This window comes from Cherax quadricarinatus, chromosome 22 (assembly GCF_038502225.1).
Source record: "Cherax quadricarinatus isolate ZL_2023a chromosome 22, ASM3850222v1, whole genome shotgun sequence".
In the NCBI taxonomy this organism is placed as follows: domain Eukaryota; kingdom Metazoa; phylum Arthropoda; class Malacostraca; order Decapoda; family Parastacidae; genus Cherax; species Cherax quadricarinatus.
This window is the reverse complement of record NC_091313.1, coordinates 27,010,690-27,029,564: the sequence shown is the minus strand read 5'-3', so window position 1 is coordinate 27,029,564 and position 18,875 is coordinate 27,010,690. Positions and strand designations below refer to the sequence as shown.

At 42.7% G+C, this 18,875-nt stretch overlaps 1 protein-coding gene across 1 annotated transcript; it reads right to left on the bottom strand.

The window, feature by feature from the left end:
- Positions 1-873: 873 nt before the first annotated feature.
- LOC128689705 (proclotting enzyme) lies at positions 874-17,893 on the bottom strand. Its single transcript, XM_053778088.2, has 10 exons — positions 17,716-17,893; positions 12,239-12,478; positions 11,669-11,802; positions 10,359-10,454; positions 9,266-9,718; positions 8,274-8,434; positions 6,936-7,099; positions 6,526-6,624; positions 6,166-6,326; positions 874-1,877 (listed from the first exon to the last, which is right to left on the bottom strand). The coding sequence occupies exons 2-10, from the start codon at positions 12,309-12,311 to the stop codon at positions 1,695-1,697; spliced, it is 1,524 nt and encodes a 507-aa protein (XP_053634063.1). The 5' UTR covers positions 12,312-12,478; positions 17,716-17,893; the 3' UTR covers positions 874-1,694.
- Positions 17,894-18,875: the final 982 nt, after the last annotated feature.

Sequence of the window (18,875 nt, the reverse complement as noted above, 5' to 3'; positions counted from 1 at the left end):
GTAAACTGTCCTATTACACCAGCTGTTGTTTCTTTTTAAGGTAAACTATCCTATTACACCAGCTGTTTCTTTTTAAGGTAAACTGTCCTATTACACCAGCTGTGTTTCTTTTTAAGGTAAGCTATCCTATTACACCAGCTGTTTCTTTTTAAGGTAAACTATCCTATTACACCAGCTGTGTTTCTTTTTAAGGTAAACTGTCCTATTACACCAGCTGTGTTTCTTTTTAAGGTAAACTATCCTATTACACCAGCTGTGTTTCTTTTTAAGGTAAACTATCCTATTACACCAGCTGTGTTTCTTTTTAGGTAAACTGTCTTATTACACCAGCTGTGTTTCTTTTTAAGGTAAACTATCCTATTACACCAGCTGTGTTTCTTTTTAAGGTAAACTGTCCTATTACACCAGCTGTTTCTTTTTAAGGTAAACTATCCTATTACACCAGCTGTGTTTCTTTTTAGGTAAACTGTCCTATTACACCAGCTGTGTTTCTTTTTAAGGTAAACTATCCTATTACACCAGCTGTGTTTCTTTTTAAATAAACTATCCTATTACACCAGCTGTGTTTCTTTTTAAGGTAAACTATCCTATTACACCAGCTGTGTTTCTTTTTAGGTAAACTGTCCTATTACACCAGCTGTGTTTCTTTTTAAGGTAAACTATCCTATTACACCAGCTGTGTTTCTTTTTAGGTAAACTATCCTATTACACCAGCTGTGTTTCTTTTTAAGGTAAACTATCCTATTACACCAGCTGTGTTTCTTTTTAAGGTAAACTGTCCTATTACACCAGCTGTTTCTTTTTAAGGTAAACTATCCTATTACACCAGCTGTGTTTCTTTTTAAGGTAAACTATCCTATTACACCAGCTGTGTTTCTTCTGAAGGTAAACTGACCTATTACACCAGCTGTGTTTCTTTTTAAGGTAAACTGACCTATTACACCAGCTGTTTCTTTTGAAGGTAAACTGACCTATTACACCAGCTGTGTTTCTTTTTAAGGTAAACTGTCCTATTACACCAGCTGTGTTTCTTTTTAAGGTAAACTGACCTATTACACCAGCTGTGTTTCTTTTGAAGGTAAACTGACCTATTACACCAGCTGTGTTTCTTTTTAAGGTAAACTGACCTATTACACCAGCTGTGTTTCTTTTGAAGGTAAACTGACCTATTACACCAGCTGTGTTTCTTTTGAAGGTAAACTGACCTATTACACCAGCTGTGTTTCTTTTTAAGGTAAACTGACCTATTACACCAGCTGTTTCTTTTTAAGATAAACTGTCATATTACACCAGCTGTGTGCTTGCCCTGACCCTCACCACCTGTGACCGCCCCTACTGGTTGGTAGTGACAAGCTGAGTGAGACGGAGGATCGAGCCTCCACAAGCCTTACTCTAAGTGACCCACACAGGTTTAACGCTTCACATTCGTAAACCACATGTTCTTTTGCAAGAAGGAACATTTCTGAGAGAAAGTTTTCCAATCATGTGATGAACAGTAGTTTCTCAACTGATTCAAGGAAGTCCTGATTAAAGTCGTCTGTGCTAGCAGCACCAGATACGGTTGCCAACAGCCTGAGTGATCAGAAACAGAACCGTTATTAGTAAACGAAGGGTCGAGCCTCCACCCCTCCCTGCGATGAACCATCCACAGGGTTTTAGCGCTTCATAGAAACACGATGATGTAAGTAGCAGCCTCAGCTACGGGTGGCGACGTTGTCGAGGAATTTCTTTAAGACAAGTTCGACCCAGAAGCGGTAGGGTTGGACGAGGGTGTAGGCCACGGGGACGGTGGAGCGAGCGTTGGCGAACCCTCCAACACCCACTACACGAACTCTGCCTGTCTGCTCCTCCTCCACCAGCAGCACAGACTTGCCCACCTGCAACACAGTACATGTCAGTCACCACACTCACTTCATATACCTGTGACCCCCCTCCATTATCACCAACCCAGACTTCCCCCCCCCCGGCAACACAGTGATATGGGACAGTTATTATTATGTTAAGAGCTAAGCCCATCTGGGTCATTTGAGCTCAACAAGTGGTGGCTCGATCCTCTGACCATTACACGTCAAGGGAAAGTAATACTTAACAGTATTCACCTTATCTGGAGAGAGAGTTCCGGGGGTCAACGCCCCCGCGGCCCGGTCTGAGACCAGGCCTCCTGGTGGATCAGAGCCTGATCAACCAGGCTGTTGCTGCTGGCTGCACGCAAACCAACATACGAGCCACAGCCCGGCTGATCCGGAACTGACTTTAGGTGCTTGTCCAGTGCCAGCTTGAAGACTGCCAGGGGTCTGTTGGTAATCCCCCTTATGTGTGCTGGGAGGCAGTTGAACAGTCTCGGGCCCCTGACACTTATTGTATGGTCTCTTAACGTGCTAGTGACACCCCTGCTTTTCATTGGGGGGATGGTGCATCGTCTGCCAAGTCTTTTGCTTTCGTAGTGGGTGATTTTCGTGTGCAAGTTCGGTACTAGTCCCTCTAGGATTTTCCAGGTGTATATAATCATGTATCTCTCCCTCCTGCGTTCCAGGGAATACAGGTTTAGGAACCTCAAGCGCTCCCAATAATTGAGGTGTTTTATCTCCGTTATGCGCGCCGTGAAAGTTCTCTGTACATTTTCTAGGTCGGCAATTTCACCTGCCTTGAAAGGTGCTGTTAGTGTGCAGCAATATTCCAGCCTAGATAGAACAAGTGACCTGAAGAGTGTCATCATGGGCTTGGCCTCCCTAGTTTTGAAGGTTCTCATTATCCATCCTGTCATTTTTCTAGCAGATGCGATTGATACAATGTTATGGTCCTTGAAGGTGAGATCCTCCGACATGATCACTCCCAGGTCTTTGACGTTGGTGTTTCGCTCTATTTTGTGGCCAGAATTTGTTTTGTACTCTGATGAAGATTTAATTTCCTCATGTTTACCATATCTGAGTAATTGAAATTTCTCATCGTTGAACTTCATATTGTTTTCTGCAGCCCACTGAAAGATTTGGTTGATGTCTGCCTGGAGCTTTGCAGTGTCTGCAATGGAAGACACTGTCATGCAGATTCGGGTGTCATCTGCAAAGGAAGACACGGTGCTGTGGCTGACATCCTTGTCTATGTCGGATATGAGGATGAGGAACAAGATGGGAGCGAGTACTGTGCCTTGTGGAACAGAGCTTTTCACCGTAGCTGCCTCGGACTTTACTCTGTTGACGACTACTCTCTGTGTTCTGTTAGTGAGGAAATTATAGATCCATCGACCGACTTTTCCTGTTATTCCTTTAGCACGCATTTTGTGCGCTATTACGCCATGGTCACACTTGTCGAAGGCTTTTGCAAAGTCTGTATATATTACATCTGCATTCTTTTTGTCTTCTAGTGCATTTAGGACCTTGTCGTAGTGGTCCAATAGTTGAGACAGACAGGAGCGACCTGTTCTAAACCCATGTTGCCCTGGGTTGTGTAACTGATGGGTTTCTAGATGCGTGGTGATCTTGCTTCTTAGGACCCTTTCAAAGATTTTTATGATATGGGACGTTAGTGCTATTGGTCTGTAGTTCTTTGCTGTTGCTTTACTGCCCCCTTTGTGGAGTGGGGCTATGTCTGTTGTTTTTAGTAACTGTGGGACGACCCCCGTGTCCATGCTCCCTCTCCATAGGATGGAAAAGGCTCGTGATAGGGGCTTCTTGCAGTTCTTGATGAACACAGAGTTCCATGAGTCTGGCCCTGGGGCAGAGTGCATGGGCATGTCATTTATCGCCTGTTCGAAGTCATTTGGCGTCAGGATAACATCGGATAGGCTTGTGTTAATCAAATTTTGTGGCTCTCTCATAAAAAATTCATTTTGATCTTCGACTCTCAGTCTGGTTAGCGGCTTGCTAAAAACTGAGTCATATTGGGACTTGAGTAGCTCACTCATTTCCTTGTTGTCATCTGTGTAGGACCCATCTTGTTTAAGTAGGGGCCCAATACTGGACGTTGTTCTCGATTTTGATTTGGCATAGGAGAAGAAATACTTTGGGTTTCTTTCGATTTCATTTATGGCTTTTAGTTCTTCCCGCGATTCCTGACTCCTAAAGGATTCTTTTAGCTTAAGTTCGATGCTTGCTATTTCTCTGACCAGTGTCTCCCTACGCATTTCAGATATATTGACCTCTTTTAGCCGCTCTGTTATTCTTTTCCGTCGCCTGTAAAGGGAGCGCCTGTCTCTTTCTGTTTTACATCTACTCCTCCTTTTTCTTAGAGGAATAAGCCTTGTGCATACATCGAGTGCTACCGAGTTAATCTGTTCTAGGCATAAGTTGGGGTCTGTGTTGCTTAGTATATCTTCCCAGCTTATATCGGTTAGGACTTGGTTTACTTGGTCCCACTTTATGTTTTTGTTATTGAAGTTGAATTTGGTGAATGCTCCCTCGTGACTAATCTCATTATGTCGGTCTGGGGCTCCGCGCATACATGACTGAACCTCAATTATGTTGTGATCTGAGTATATTGTTTTTGATATGGTGATATTTCTTATCAGATCATCATTGTTAGTGAAGATGAGGTCTAGTGTATTCTCCAGTCTAGTAGGCTCTATTATTTGCTGGTTTAAATTGAATTTTGTGCAGAGATTTAAAAGCTCGCGTGAGTGTGAGTTTTCATCAGAGCTGCCTCCTGGTGTTATTACTGCAACAATATTATTTGCTATATTCCTCCATTTTAGGTGCCTTAAGTTGAAATCCCCCAGGAGCAAGATGTTGGGTGCAGGAGCTGGAAGGTTTTCCAGACAGTGGTCAATTTTTAACAGCTGTTCCTGGAATTGCTGGGATGTTGCATCCGGAGGCTTGTAGACTATCACAATGACTAGGTTTTGGTTCTCGACCTTTACTGCTAAAACTTCCACTACATCATTTGAGGCATTTAGCAGTTCTGTGCAAACAAGTGACTCTGCAATGTACAGGCCAACCCCCCCCCCCTTTTGCCTGTTCACTCTGTCACATCTGTATAGGTTGTAACCTGGGATCCATATTTCGTTGTCCAAGTGATCCTTTATGTGGGTCTCAGTGAAAGCCGCGAACATTGCCTTTGCCTCTGCAAGCAGTCCACGGATGAAAGGTATTTTGTTGTTTGTTGCTGGCTTTAGACCCTGTATATTTGCAAAGAAGAATGTTATCGGACTGGTGGTATTGTTGGTACTGGGGGGGGATTTTTTTTCCGGCATTAGTATCTGTATCTGTTGGTTTGGAGTGGAGGCCATCGACTGTGGTTCCACTCCAGGAATGACTGGATTTGGTGTACGATTTCTGCCATTTCCTGCCAGTTTTTTTTCCTTCCTGGCACTAAAAAACCTCTCCCTCTTGAGTGGCTGTGGCTACCCAGGTTTTCCCATGGCCTGGATGTTTTGTATCTTTTTGTCCCCTTTAGATGGTATGCCTGGCAATTTAAGTTATAGCACAGTCTTTCCTGTACTGAAGAGGTACACAGTTCAGGGTGAAAAAGCTTACAGGAAGGGAGTTTGCATTTTCCTGTTGTCATATGGGCATGGCATTTCCTAGGGTGGTCATAGTTGCACGTCCCATCTGTTTTTCCAGATTTCCCATGCCAGCAGATACCGAGTGCATAGTATGTGCACAGGCTTGGTTTCCGTTTGCCTTGGGTTTCTGTGACTGTATTCCCTGTAAAATGAAAGACATTTGTTGCAGAACAAATCTCATTTATGAAAAATTTTTTGCTCTATGTAGATCTTTTTCAAGTGATATTAATAAAGCTTGACATAACACTGCTGGTGAGAGGCAGCAGCCTTGACTAGTACAGTCGGTTGGCTTTAAGCATAAGAACATTAGAAAGAAGGAACACTGCAGCAGACCTACTGGCCTAACCAGAAAATGATTGCTGTGTATTTCGGTCTCACACTGAAGAGGCCCTCTTCAGTGTGTGTGTGTGTGTGTGTGTGTACTCACCTAATTGTGGTTGTGTGTGTGTGCGCGTATATGTATTATAAAATATTTCATGCAGAAGCTATCCTAATCTTCCTTGGATCAAACTTGGTTACTTTTCACTCTCCAACCACTGTATAAACTACGAACTTGGCGCTCTAGGATTGTAAAAATAATAAATAATACTACTACTAATAGTAATAATAATATAATAAAGAATATAGTCATATAAAAATGTGTACTACACCATGTAAATCACTGGTACCGTTTCAAAGCTGATGTAGACACAGAGGTGTTTATCAGTGAGTAGTGTGTGTAACATGGACGAGAAGTCAGGGTCGACACGGGTTCTGTAGAAGCAGGGAGCGGCGCCCTCTGCCCCTACCATCGATGCCTGGTACCTTCTCGCTGTACGACCTTCTGGAACTAAATAAGAATAAAAATAAAAATAACTAGACGTGTTTCGATCGCTGCACCTCATCATAAGACCTGACTAGTATCACCACTTTGCAAACACAGCGTCTTCCTGGAACACATAAGTAACTGCGTGTATTTCTACTACTTCTTCAAACACCATGGCCACAGCCCCGCCTCTCTGATGTACTAACATTAAATGTAGACTTACGATCGACGATGTTGTTGAAGCCAGCGACGGTGACGAAGTAGGAAGCCTCCGTGTCCTGTTCCTCAAAGACTCCAGGGAGACACACAGGTTGGATGTGGTCTGGTGAAAACCAAGTAAGGTTATGCTACATGAACTGCAAGTTGTTATATTGCACAATAAGAAAACTATATGTATATATTTTTTTTATCTGTCTTTTGTCCGTTGATACGAGTGATTGTTTGTATTATAGGAATAAACCGTCTGTCTGTAAACTGATAAAATTTCATAATGCTACCACTACTTACATTACTGTAACTGTTACTGTCAATTTCAGTAGCACCCAATCATCGTCATTTACTATACACAGGAGCGTAGGGTACCACAGACAAGGATGTACTGTCTAACATAACTGAAAGGTGACCACTACTCACCACCAAAGACGAATGGTTGGGCTAACTCGAGGAGGCCGATGTTAATGCCGGAGAAGAGGTCATCTTTGGACTCGATATCTGGATGAATCCGGCGTCCGGCCACGTAGTTCTCCACAGCGTCCGGGTCAGGTATCACTCCCGACGCGCTGGCTTGAACCACATTGCTGCCGACCGTAAAACCCCTTACTTGTATAGTCTTTAGCACCTTACTGAGGCTACTGGCACTGTGTGTGTGTGTGATTACACTGCATATTTGTATAAAGATAAAAAAAAAAAAGAATCCTCGAGGTATCCCATCTTTCCAATTATTATTATTTTCATCAGGTCAATTTATGTAACGGGTTGTTGTATTTGAAGAAATGTATTAGCTGTTATTTCAGTGTTATCAAACAACTCCAACATGTAAACACACAACGCATGAAAGTCTTTAACTGACACGAATGTGAAATCAATTTTGATAGCTGTTAGTTTGTTAGGTTTAATGTCTGTCAACTGCTCGAGGGTCATTAAGGCTGCACTTCACTTGTATACTACAAGTTAGGAATATTTTAATCACTATAATAAGGGTATATGTACTGAGATGAATACCCCTCGATATATATATATGTCGTGTCGAGTATGTAAAACTTGCGATCTTGGCTTAAATAGCAACGCTCATCTTGCCATATAAGACAAGCGAAAATTTGTGTATGCAGTAATTTCGCCAAAATCATTCTGAACCTAACGAAAAAATATATTTCATTGTGTTTCTTTAGTATTAAATTATTGTAAACGTATCTAAAATATATCTAATTGGATTGGGCTAAATTAAATTACGCTTGTTATAATAAGGTTAGGTAAGTTTTCTAAGATTCTTTTGGTGCAAAATTATATTTTTTTTACATTAACATTAATGAAAAAAATATATCTTTAAACATATAAGAGAAAATTTTAGAAAGGACTTACTTTTAAATGAGTTCTTGCTAATTGACCAGTTTTACCTATTAGGCACGACATTATATATATATATATATATTTATATATATATATATATATATATATATATATATATATATATATATATATCAGTTGAGAAAATATTCTCTGCAGATCATATACAATTATACAGTAACGGTCCAATATGAAAAAAAATGCTTTACAGCTAATGGGAATAATTGTAACAGTTAAGTAAAGGAACGGTTTTTAATTACAGGTGCGGAAGCAAAATTTACAGGAAATATTTTACTTAGAGAGCTATATGTCCAATATGTGCTCAAAGCCTTTTTTATAACGCAGTAAGAATAGTTTTACGTATGGGATAAGTAGGTATGCCTTATGTAAGAAAAATGTTGCACTCACATGTGGGGAGATGCGACACAGTCAGCGTCAGTGAGGACGTGAAAGTTGGTGATGATGACACCTGTGCAGCGGTAGTGGAACCTGCCGTTCTCTCGAGACCCAAGAGCTACCACCCAGGGGAGCTGCCCGCTCTCCAGCGCTGCGGTGGTGTTCAGTGGGTTCTGGGGGCAGGGTTAGGCAAATAAGACACACAGTGGTGGACGTTTCGTCAACCAGGGACTTTATCAGTTGATAAAGTCCCTAGTGGGCGAAACGGCTTCACAATAAAATTACATAACCTGCATTATGGGTCTCATTTACATACTGTGGGTAAACTCCACCATTGTTATTACTCTGCGAGATACATAGAGGCGCTGTGATACAAACGCTGACACACCACACACGGAACCGACACTATTCAAGCATACCTAAATATTATCACTGTTTCTACACGTATGTGTCATTTATACAAAGTTCAAGATAATCTGTTGGTTCGTGTCTACTTTCAGACCTTCATCTCTCATCAACGTTCCCTAGTCGATTTCTGTGCCTTTTTTGAGACGCATGATCCACAAGTTTATCGCTTCGCAATGTACTTGTATAATCACATAATTTCTCCAGATTCTTCAAAACCATTTACTCCTGTTGGACTTTCTCAGAATATGTCACCTCACAATTTTTTGATCCCCACAACTACTCTCTTATTATTATTATTATTATTATTATTATTTAACACCAGCCGTCTCCCACAGAGATAGGGTAACCCAAAAAAGAAGAAATTCTTTCACCATCACTCACTCTTGCCAGAGGCCTGCCGACATTACAGCTCAGACGCCCTTCCAAACTTTTATATCCTCAACCCCTCCTTCAGAGTACAAGCACTGTGCTTCCCACCTCCAGGACTCAAGTCCGGCTAACCGGACTTTATAATTTAGCCTGAGAGCCTATGCTACTTGGATGTGGGATTTTGAAAAGGTCTCTGTTTAAATCTCGCAAGAATCAAAAGTACCCACCCGTCCACAGTCGAGCGGCAGAACTAGTTCGATTCCGGAGGCCACAAGAGCCTTCTTGACGCGTTCCAAGAATATCTGGTCCGTGGCGCTGGACGTTGCATCTGTCATGTCGGAGGACGAGGTAACTGTATTTACTATAACAGCACCTGGTATAGTCTTTGTTATCATGGTGGTGTCAGACACTGTGGTTTTGGATACTCTGGTGGTGTCGGACACCGTGGTCCTTGTCACCTTGGCGGACATTGTGGGAGTGATAGTAGCGTCATTTACGGCAGTGGACACAATGGAGACATCAGCCATGGTAGCGGGCGTGGTGGCAGTGCCTGGTTTCCATGCGGTGGGCATCATGGACTCTGTGATTTCATTAGCGAGCTCCAGAAGTTGGTTCATGAGAGGGTCGTGGGCAGCTTGCGTCCCCTCCTGCGTCATCAGCCTCATCATGTCCTTGATCCTCTGGCCCACCGTCACAAGAAAGAAAACAAAGTGAGTCTAAAGATTCCTTCCAAACTCTTGGAATTACGCAAGAATTAACGAATATTATTCTTTTTAAATATAGTTTATTTCTTACATTTCAAATATATAATCTGTATTATGATTAAAAATACAGATTACTGTATTTGTAAAATAGTTTATTGCATGGATTAAACCTAGTTATATCACTGTTGATAATCCGTGTGTATGATTGTTCGATTTTTACACTGAAACCTTAAGAGGAATTTGTTTCTTAAAAAAAAACTGACTGTTTTCTGAGGAATATTTTGCTGAGCTCAGAGCAGTGTAAGGTTTCTCTTTATTCACTCATCCACGTACAATACGTCAGTATGTGTGTGTGTAGGTCTGCGTGTACGTCAATGTATGTGTACTTCAGTGTGTGTGTGTATGTCAGTGTATGTATATGCATGTCGGTGTAAATGTGTATTGTGTTAGTGTAGCCATCTGATGATGCTTTATTAATGTTTATAATATGTATTTTATGTGGTGCTGTGATTTAACAGGCAGACATTAAATGTAGTAAAGTTGCTACAATGATTAAAGCACATTTTTCATCTCTCTGGAAGCACAGTGAGAGGGGTGGAGAGGACAAGACTCTCACCTTCATAGTCTTGACCATGGGCGCAGGCCGCAGGAGAGAGTGGAGGTGGCGGCGCTGACGCAGTAGTAGAGGACCGTGTGTTGTCGTCACTACCACCTGCAGGAGGGAGGCAGGTGAGCAACCTGACCACTCATCAGAGGGGAAAACATAAAATAATTCATGTTTAAGCTCTAATACCATGGAGGCTTGATCCTCCATGTGCTAGACACAAACACTCCCTATTTGCACTCGCCTAGTTGTCCTTACCAGAGGGAGAGACTTCGCTTAAAGGCCGAGTGTTCCTACAAGACAATGCACTGTATGTGGTCGCTACATGAGATAAGAAGGAAGCTTAGCCCTCATATGACCTCAATGATGAACATATTTGCGTTTTAGGAGACAGGGACAGTTATACACTTCATCAGCGTTCTGTTCACAGAATACACGTCTTATTATTTGTTATGGCATCGGTTTTACTAACACTGGGTGTGAGACCAGCACTTCGTTTAGTAAAACCCGGGGTTAAAACGAGTCATTATATTAATGGTATACAGTGCTGACAAACAGACGAATAAGACATGCCAAGGATTGAACCCACTCAAAATTTCTCCTCTACTTTTATCAAGGTCGAGGAACTCAACACCTCAAACTCCCTTCTTCAGCTATCTCCAGTGTATTAATCTTCTTTGCATTCGACTGCAAAAGTGTTTTGCGTAGGCGAAACGTTTCCCAATTTTGCATGTGTCTTAAAATGTATAAACCACACCTTTGTAAAACAGAGTACAAACGAAGCGGAGGTGTACTCTGGATTAGTTTCAACGATATTACAAATTAACGCTGAACTTCTAAGGGAGACTGAAAGTCTGCACCATTGGTTTACCAGTTCATACACAGCTGGGAGATAAAACGCATGAAGGAAATTACTGCAGAGTAGGGTGATGTTTTGAGAGGTGTACAGGGGCGATGAGAAACGTACAATGAGTTGTAAATGAGAGATGATTGTTGCGTAGGGGGTTCACAGGAGATTACAGGGATTAATAATGGTGATGGGGAAAATGATAGAGGAATATAGGGAAGAGAGGGGTTATATGTTATAGAGAAGGAATTAAAGCTCAGTAGATTATATCGGTAATGCTGTGAGTATTAATAAATTTATCTGGTAAGTTAAAAGGCATTGAGAGCTTTTGTAAAACTTGAGCTGTGGCAACCTTGAGACTTAGCACTCTTAGGCCGAATACGCTGATGTCCGAAATGTGCACGTATTAAATATCAAATACTCGTATTCTGGTATACCTTCAAAAAGATGTGAAAATAACTTAAATAAGATTTACCATGTGGGGGGCAGTGGTGACACGAGTGATAGTGGTGGTGACGAAGCTGGTGGTGGTGGTGATGGTGACGGTGGTGAAGGGACTGGTAGGGGTAGTGATGGTGGTGGCAGTAGAAGGTACTGGATGGATCATTCCTGCAACAGAACACACTTGAGAGCACTAGTCATCAGTACAAACCCACTATCAGTAAGATCAGGTGCCATAAAGTACAATGGTAACCTCATGATGAGCTCTGACAGCACCATGAATTATGACAGTGTGCCATGAAGAGATTACGACACCAGCATGATGAGTTAGGACAGTATAACACGACGTAATGACAGTGCATCAACACACATCTCATCAATGGCTCCATCGCCAGGCACCAGAACACTCAGTGATTATTATTATTGTTATATTCACGGGGAAGCGATTAAACCCTTAAAGGTCATACAGCGCTGTGAAACAGGAAGTAAGCAGGTTCGATTAAAGGAAGGGGAGTGTAGCTCCGGTTCCTCGGTTCAAGAGCTCTTCACTGACATCAGGACCCACCCCGCTTGAAGAGACCACCGCGAGTGATGGGGAACCTACCGTTGTATTGATGGAAAGCACTGACCAGTGCCTGGAGGTTCACCACCGCCACCATCACCACCATCATCACCATCTTCTCTTCATATAACGCGGGTCTGGAAGGCCTCAGACCGGAGCTCCTGGTTCACTCTCTTGTTTATAATAAATGTAACTTGTTAACTGTTTTTTCCTCAGCATCAAAAGAGGTGGAGGCTACAGGCTCAGCCGAGTAATGTTGGGATATACTTCTTCAGTCTCTGGCTGGCAGAAAAATAAAATGAAGTGAATTAGATAAGTGTTAAGAGAGAAAGTTCATTCACAGTTTCATCAGTAGGTATGATACGGCATATTAGAGACTGACACGGCTTATTAGAGACTGGGTCAGAATCTTAAGTTCAACCCTAACCAGTGATGATGAGAAGCTGGTGATCACAATCATATATTTGAGGCATCTGATATAAAATTAGATTCATGTGAAGCGCTGAACCTGCGTGGGTCATTCAGCAAGAGGATAGAGGCTCGATCCTCCGTTTCCTAAGTACGAGATGGAAGCCTTACATAATAGGTACACATCAGATATATAAGAGAGAATGAATCCCAACTTGGAGCGCAAGGATGCAGTCCAGTGCTTTGCTTAGTAGAAATGAACCTGTAAAGGAGTATGTAAGAAGTGTCAGGGAAACCAGGGGTACAACAGAGGGACTGTGTAGTCCAGTGGAGAAGTGAAATGAAAGAAGAGATGACGGGAGATGTGATGAAGTGCCAAGCAGGAAAGTTCTGCGAGTCAGAAGAAAGTTATTTTTTTAAGAGGAAAAATTACTGATGTTAGTGAAGAGTTCTTGATTTAAGAAATTTAGAGCTGCCTTCCACTTACAAGCAATGACCCACACAGAAAACGAGACGCTGTTCCGTTACTACAGATTCAATTAAATAATTCAAATACATATTGACACACACACAAGAACAGATTAATCCAAACATGTCGGCGGATGGATTTATGATGGATGAGGTTAATCATAGAATTGATGAGGGAAAAAAGGTGAGTGGTGCGTTGAGGTATATGTGGAGTCAAAAAACGCTATCTATGGAGGCAAAGAAGGGAATGTATGAAAGTATAATGGTACCAACACTCTTATATGGATGTGAAGCTTGGGTGGTAAATGCAGCAGCGAGGAGACGGTTGGAGGCAGTGGAGATGTCCTGTCTAAGGGCAATGTGTGGTGTAAATATTATGCAGAAAATTCGGAGTGTGGAAATTAGGAGGTGGTGTGGAGTTAATAAAAGCATTAGTCAGAGGGCAGAAGAGGGGTTGTTGAGGTGGTTTGGTCATTTAGAGAGAAGGGATCAAAGTAGAATGACATGGAAAGCATATAAATCTGTAGGGGAAGGAAGGAGGGGTAGGGGTCGTCCACGAAAGGGTTGGAGAGAGGGGGTAAAGGAGGTTTTGTGGGCGAGAGGCTTGGACTTCCAGCAAGTGTGCGTGAGCCTGTTAGATAAGAGTGAATGGAGACGAATGATACTTGGGACCTGACGATCTGTTGGAGTGTGAGCAGGGTAATATTTGTGATGAATGGTTTGAAAAACCGACAAGTTGAAGATTGAGACGCTTATGCCGCATATGGGAATCTTTATTCAGGAAACGTTTCGCCACACAGTGGCTTCATCAGTCCAATACAAAGAGGGAGGCGTAAGGAGAGGAGGAGTATGAGGTAATCAGTCCCTCAGTTTGGAGTCGATGTGTTCAGTCCATCAATCTTGTAGAATGTACCTTCGTACATTCTACAAGATTGATGGACTGAACACATCGACTCCAAACTGAGGGACTGATTACCTCATACTCCTCCTCTCCTTACGCCTTCCTCTTTGTATTGGACTGATGAAGCCACTGTGTGGCGAAACGTTTCCTGAATAAAGATTCCCATATGCGGCATAAGCGTCTCAATCAGGGTAATATTTAGTGAAGGGATTCAGGGAAACCGGTTATTTTCATATAGTCGGACTTGAGTCCTGGAAATGGGAAGTACAATGCCTGCACTTTAAAGGAGGGGTTTGGGATATTGGCAGTTTGGAGGGATATGTTGTGTATCTTTATACGTATATGCTTCTAGACTGTTGTATTCTGAGCACCTCTGCAAAAACAGTGATAATGTGTGAGTGTGGTAAAAGTGTTGAATGATGAAAGTATTTTCTTTTTGGGGATTTTCTTTCTTTTTTGGGTCACCCTGCCTCGGTGGGAGACGGCCGACTTGTTATATATATATATATATATATATATATATATATATATATATATATATATATATATATATATATATATATATATATATATATATATATATATATAATTAATAAATTCTGAAATGCCGATTAAAATCAAGCTTTAAATCTATAAACAGACATATAAAGAAATGCATAAATAACCGTCACATAGGAGAGAGAAGCTTACGACGACATTTCGCTCCGACTTCGACTATTTTTTCTAACTAAATGGTCCAAGTCGGACCGACACGTCAACATAAGCTTCTCTCTTCTATGTGCGGGTTATTTGTGTATCGTTCCAGTCACGGTATTGTGCCTTTTTGTTCTTATTATAAAGAAGAAACACACTATACGAGGTTTAAAACGAGAAGTATTATAACTTTTATGACGTGCAGAAAACACAAACAAGTAATGTTGACAAAGTGCTCTGGGGCGCACTAACGCCAGCGCACACGGGTGCTGACGAACAGTTTGTCTAACACTGACGCTTGTTTCATGTTCTAACCCTTGGCTCTTCGTACCTTAACATCCCTTTAATTATGACTGACTTACCAGGCATGTCTCACCTTTTTGTGCTAAATCTGTCATTTTTTTTTTTAATATTCAACAGCCACAAGCTAGTTGTGGAGAATGACAAGTACTCTACCACACACACTAGTGTTGGAGAGAGCCAGGTGCTCTACCGCACACACTAGTGTTGGAGAGAGCCAAGTGCTCTACCGCACACACACTAATGGTGGAGAGAGCCAAGTGCTTTACCCCACACACACACTAGTGGTGGAGAGAGCCAAGTGCTCTACCACACACACACACACTACTGAAGTGACAAGTGCTCAACCATACACACACGCCAGTGGTGGAAAGCCAAGTGCTCAACCACACACACACCAGTGGTGGAGAGTCAATTGCTCTACCATACACACCAGTAGTGGAGTCAAGTGCTCTACCATACACCAGTGGTGGAGAGTCAAGTGCTCTACCATACACACACCAGTGATGGAGTCAAGTGCTCTACCATACACACACCAGTGGTGGAGAGTCAAGTGCTCTACCATACACACACCAGTGATGGAGTCAAGTGCTCTACCATACACACACCAGTGGTCGAGTCAAGTGCTCTTCCATACACACACCAGTGGTGGAGAGTCAAGTGCTCTACCATACACACACCAGTGGTGGAGTCAAGTGCTCTACCATACACACCAGTGGTGGAGTCAAGTGCTCTACCATACACACACCAGTGGTGGAGAGTCAAGTGCTCTACCATACACACACCAGTGGTGGAGAGTCAAGTGCTCTACCATACACACACTAGTGGTGGAATCAAGTGCTCTACCATACACACACACTAGTGGTGGAGTCAAGTGCTCTACCATACACACCAGTGGTGGAGAGTCAAGTGCTCTACCATACACACACCAGTGGTGGAGTCAAGTGCTCTACCATACACACACCAGTGGTGGAGTCAAGTGCTCTACCATACACACACCAGTGGTAGAGTCAAGTGCTCTACCATACACACACCAGTGGTAGAGCCAAGTGCTCTACCATACACACACCAGTGGTGAAGAGTCAAGTGCTCTACCATACACACCATTGGTGGAGAGTCAAGTGCTCTACCATACACACACCAGTGGTGGAGTCAAGTGCTCTACCATACACACACCAGTGGTAGAGTCAAGTGCTCTACCATACACACACCAGTGGTGGAGTCAAGTGCTCTACCATACACACACCAGTGGCGGAGTCAAGTGCTCTACCATACACACACCAGTGGTGGAGTCAAGTGCTCTACCATACACACACCAGTGGTAGAGTCAAGTGCTCTACCATACACACACCAGTGGTGGAGTCAAGTGCTCTACCATACACACCAGTGGTAGAGTCAAGTGCTCTACCATGCACACACCAGTGGTGGAGTCAAGTGCTCTACAATACACACACCAGTGGTGGAGAGTTAAGTGCTCTACCATACACACATCAGTGGTGGAGAGTCAAGTGCTCTACCATACACACACCAGTGGTGGAGTCAAGTGCTCTACCATACACACATCAGTGGTGGAGTCAAGTGCTCTACCATACACATACCAGTGGTGGAGTCAAGTGCTCTACCATACACACATCAGTGGTGGAGAGTCAAGTGCTCTACCATACACACACCAGTGGTGGAGTCAAGTGCTCTACCATACACATACCAGTGGTGGAGAGTCAAGTGCTCTACCATACACATACCAGTGGTGGAGAGTCAAGTGCTCTACCATACACATACCAGTGGTGGAGAGTCAAGTGCTCTACCATACACATCAGTGGTGGAGAGTCAAGTGCTCTACCATACACACACCAGTGGTGGAGTCAAGTGCTCTACCATACACATCAGTGGTGGAGAGTCAAGTGCTCTACCATACACACACCAGTGGTGGAGTCAAGTGCTCTACCATACACACACCAGTGGTGGAGTCAAGTGCTCTACCATACACATCAGTGGTGGAGAGTCAAGTGCTCTACCATACACACACCAGTGGTGGAGTCAAGTGCTCTACCATACACACACCAGTGGTAGAGTCAAGTGCTCTACCATACACACCAGTGGTGGAGAGTCTAGTGCTGTACCACACACCAGTGGTGGAGTCAAGTGCTCTACCACACACACACCAGTGGTGGAGTCAAGTGCTCTACCATACACACACCAGTGGTGGAGTCAAGTGCTCTACCATACACATCAGTGGTGGAGAGTCAAGTGCTCTACCATACACACACCAGTGGTGGAGTCAAGTGCTCTACCATACACACACCAGTGGTAGAGTCAAGTGCTCTACCACACACACCAGTGGTGGAGTCAAGTGCTCTACCATACACACACCAGTGGTGGAGTCAAGTGCTCTACCATACACACACCAGTGGTAGAGTCAAGTGCTCTACCACACACACCAGTGGTGGAGTCAAGTGCTCTACCACACACACCAGTGGTGGAGTCAAGTGCTCTACCACACACAATGTGACCGTGAGTCTATATAAACACCGACACACCTTTCAAGATGTTCTTATAAACCATTCAGTGGTAATATACAATTAAAAGCAGCGTCAGATTATTTTCCCTGACAAATTAACAACCCTAACAATGTTACGTAACGTTTTATGGATTACCATGCAAGAAATTTTAGTAACTAAAAGTATGATTCATCCAGTAGACGTCTCGCTTAAGTTCAGCAGCACTTCTCTAACAAACTCAAAAGTAACACCTGCAATCAACTGACGAAGAATCGAGCCTCCACTCCTTGCGCTGCACGAGTAGTGGCTACAGACCAGAGATTACAGCCTTAATAATCCTGTCAGTCGAGAAATCTTCAACGTACACACAGGCAGAAAACCGGGAGTTCTAGCGAGCATCAGAGGAGATGAATCACCTCCTCCCTGTTACTTGCCACAGCAGTGACTGACTGGCTGATGCCAATCTCATAGTCACTACACACATTCGTACCAGTTGCCAAATCATCCTCTTCTGCACCTTAAACTTTCCTGCGAGGGATCTTCCTGGACTTACTGCTTGACAGAACATAACACAGAGTGCAGCCAAGAGGACGATGCTCTCGTCCAGGACCACTCGAGTATTTCTTATGGTTAGATATTTTTTTTATCTCGTATAATAAGTATCTTCCTATACATTCTCGTTCTGGTTATGATGATGCATAAAAATGTGACTTATCATGATGGATAAAAATGTTGGGTAACCGGCCCCACGCAAGCTACATTAACTGCTACGGAAGCGGAGGTTCATATAAGTTGAGGCTACATATTACAGGTATTATAGAAAAATGCATATGTTAATTATACTAGATAATCTTTTTAATTGTCATTGACAAAATTATTGAAAAGGCAGAAAATATGACTTCAGAGGATCATATTGGATACAGAAGGGAAAACAGGTGCATAGATTACGTTTTTGCATTGAGACACGTAAGTGAGAAGTGTATAAATAAAGGAAAGGTGGTGTATGTTTCTCAGTGTGTTTATGCCGAGAGTTTAATCCCAACTTTAGAAATTAAAGTATTCTTGATTGGTGGTGAAGACGTGGCATGCAGCCTTCATGGCACTCGCGTAGTAGATAGGCTTTAAATCATGTTAACCAAGCAACCACTTGTTCCAGATAAACAACGAAAACAAAATGTATCTGGGAGTTTGTCACTAATAAAACATTTGAATAAGAACTGCATTTGTTATAAATATTTCAAGAGTCGGAGTCAACAGGACCTATATTAAAGAAACAAAAAAATCTACCTCATCATATACGATTCACATAAGCTAAAAAGGTACATTCTTCGGGGAGTGTGTCAAGGTTACAACACCATTTCTCCGACGTCGTTGACGGTAGCACTGAGTAAAAGTTGAGATAGTGAGGTGT

Coding starts and splice junctions, on each gene's coding strand:
- LOC128689705 (XM_053778088.2), bottom strand. CDS start 12,311: ATGGTGATGATGGTGGTGATGGTGGCGGTGGTGAACCTCCAGGCACTG. Junction 8,435..9,265: donor TGCCGCTCGACTGTGGACGG/GTGGGTACTTTT, acceptor CCCTGCCCCCAG/AACCCACTGAACACCACCGC. Junction 6,327..6,525: donor CTTCAACAACATCGTCGATC/GTAAGTCTACAT, acceptor ATTCTTATTTAG/TTCCAGAAGGTCGTACAGCG.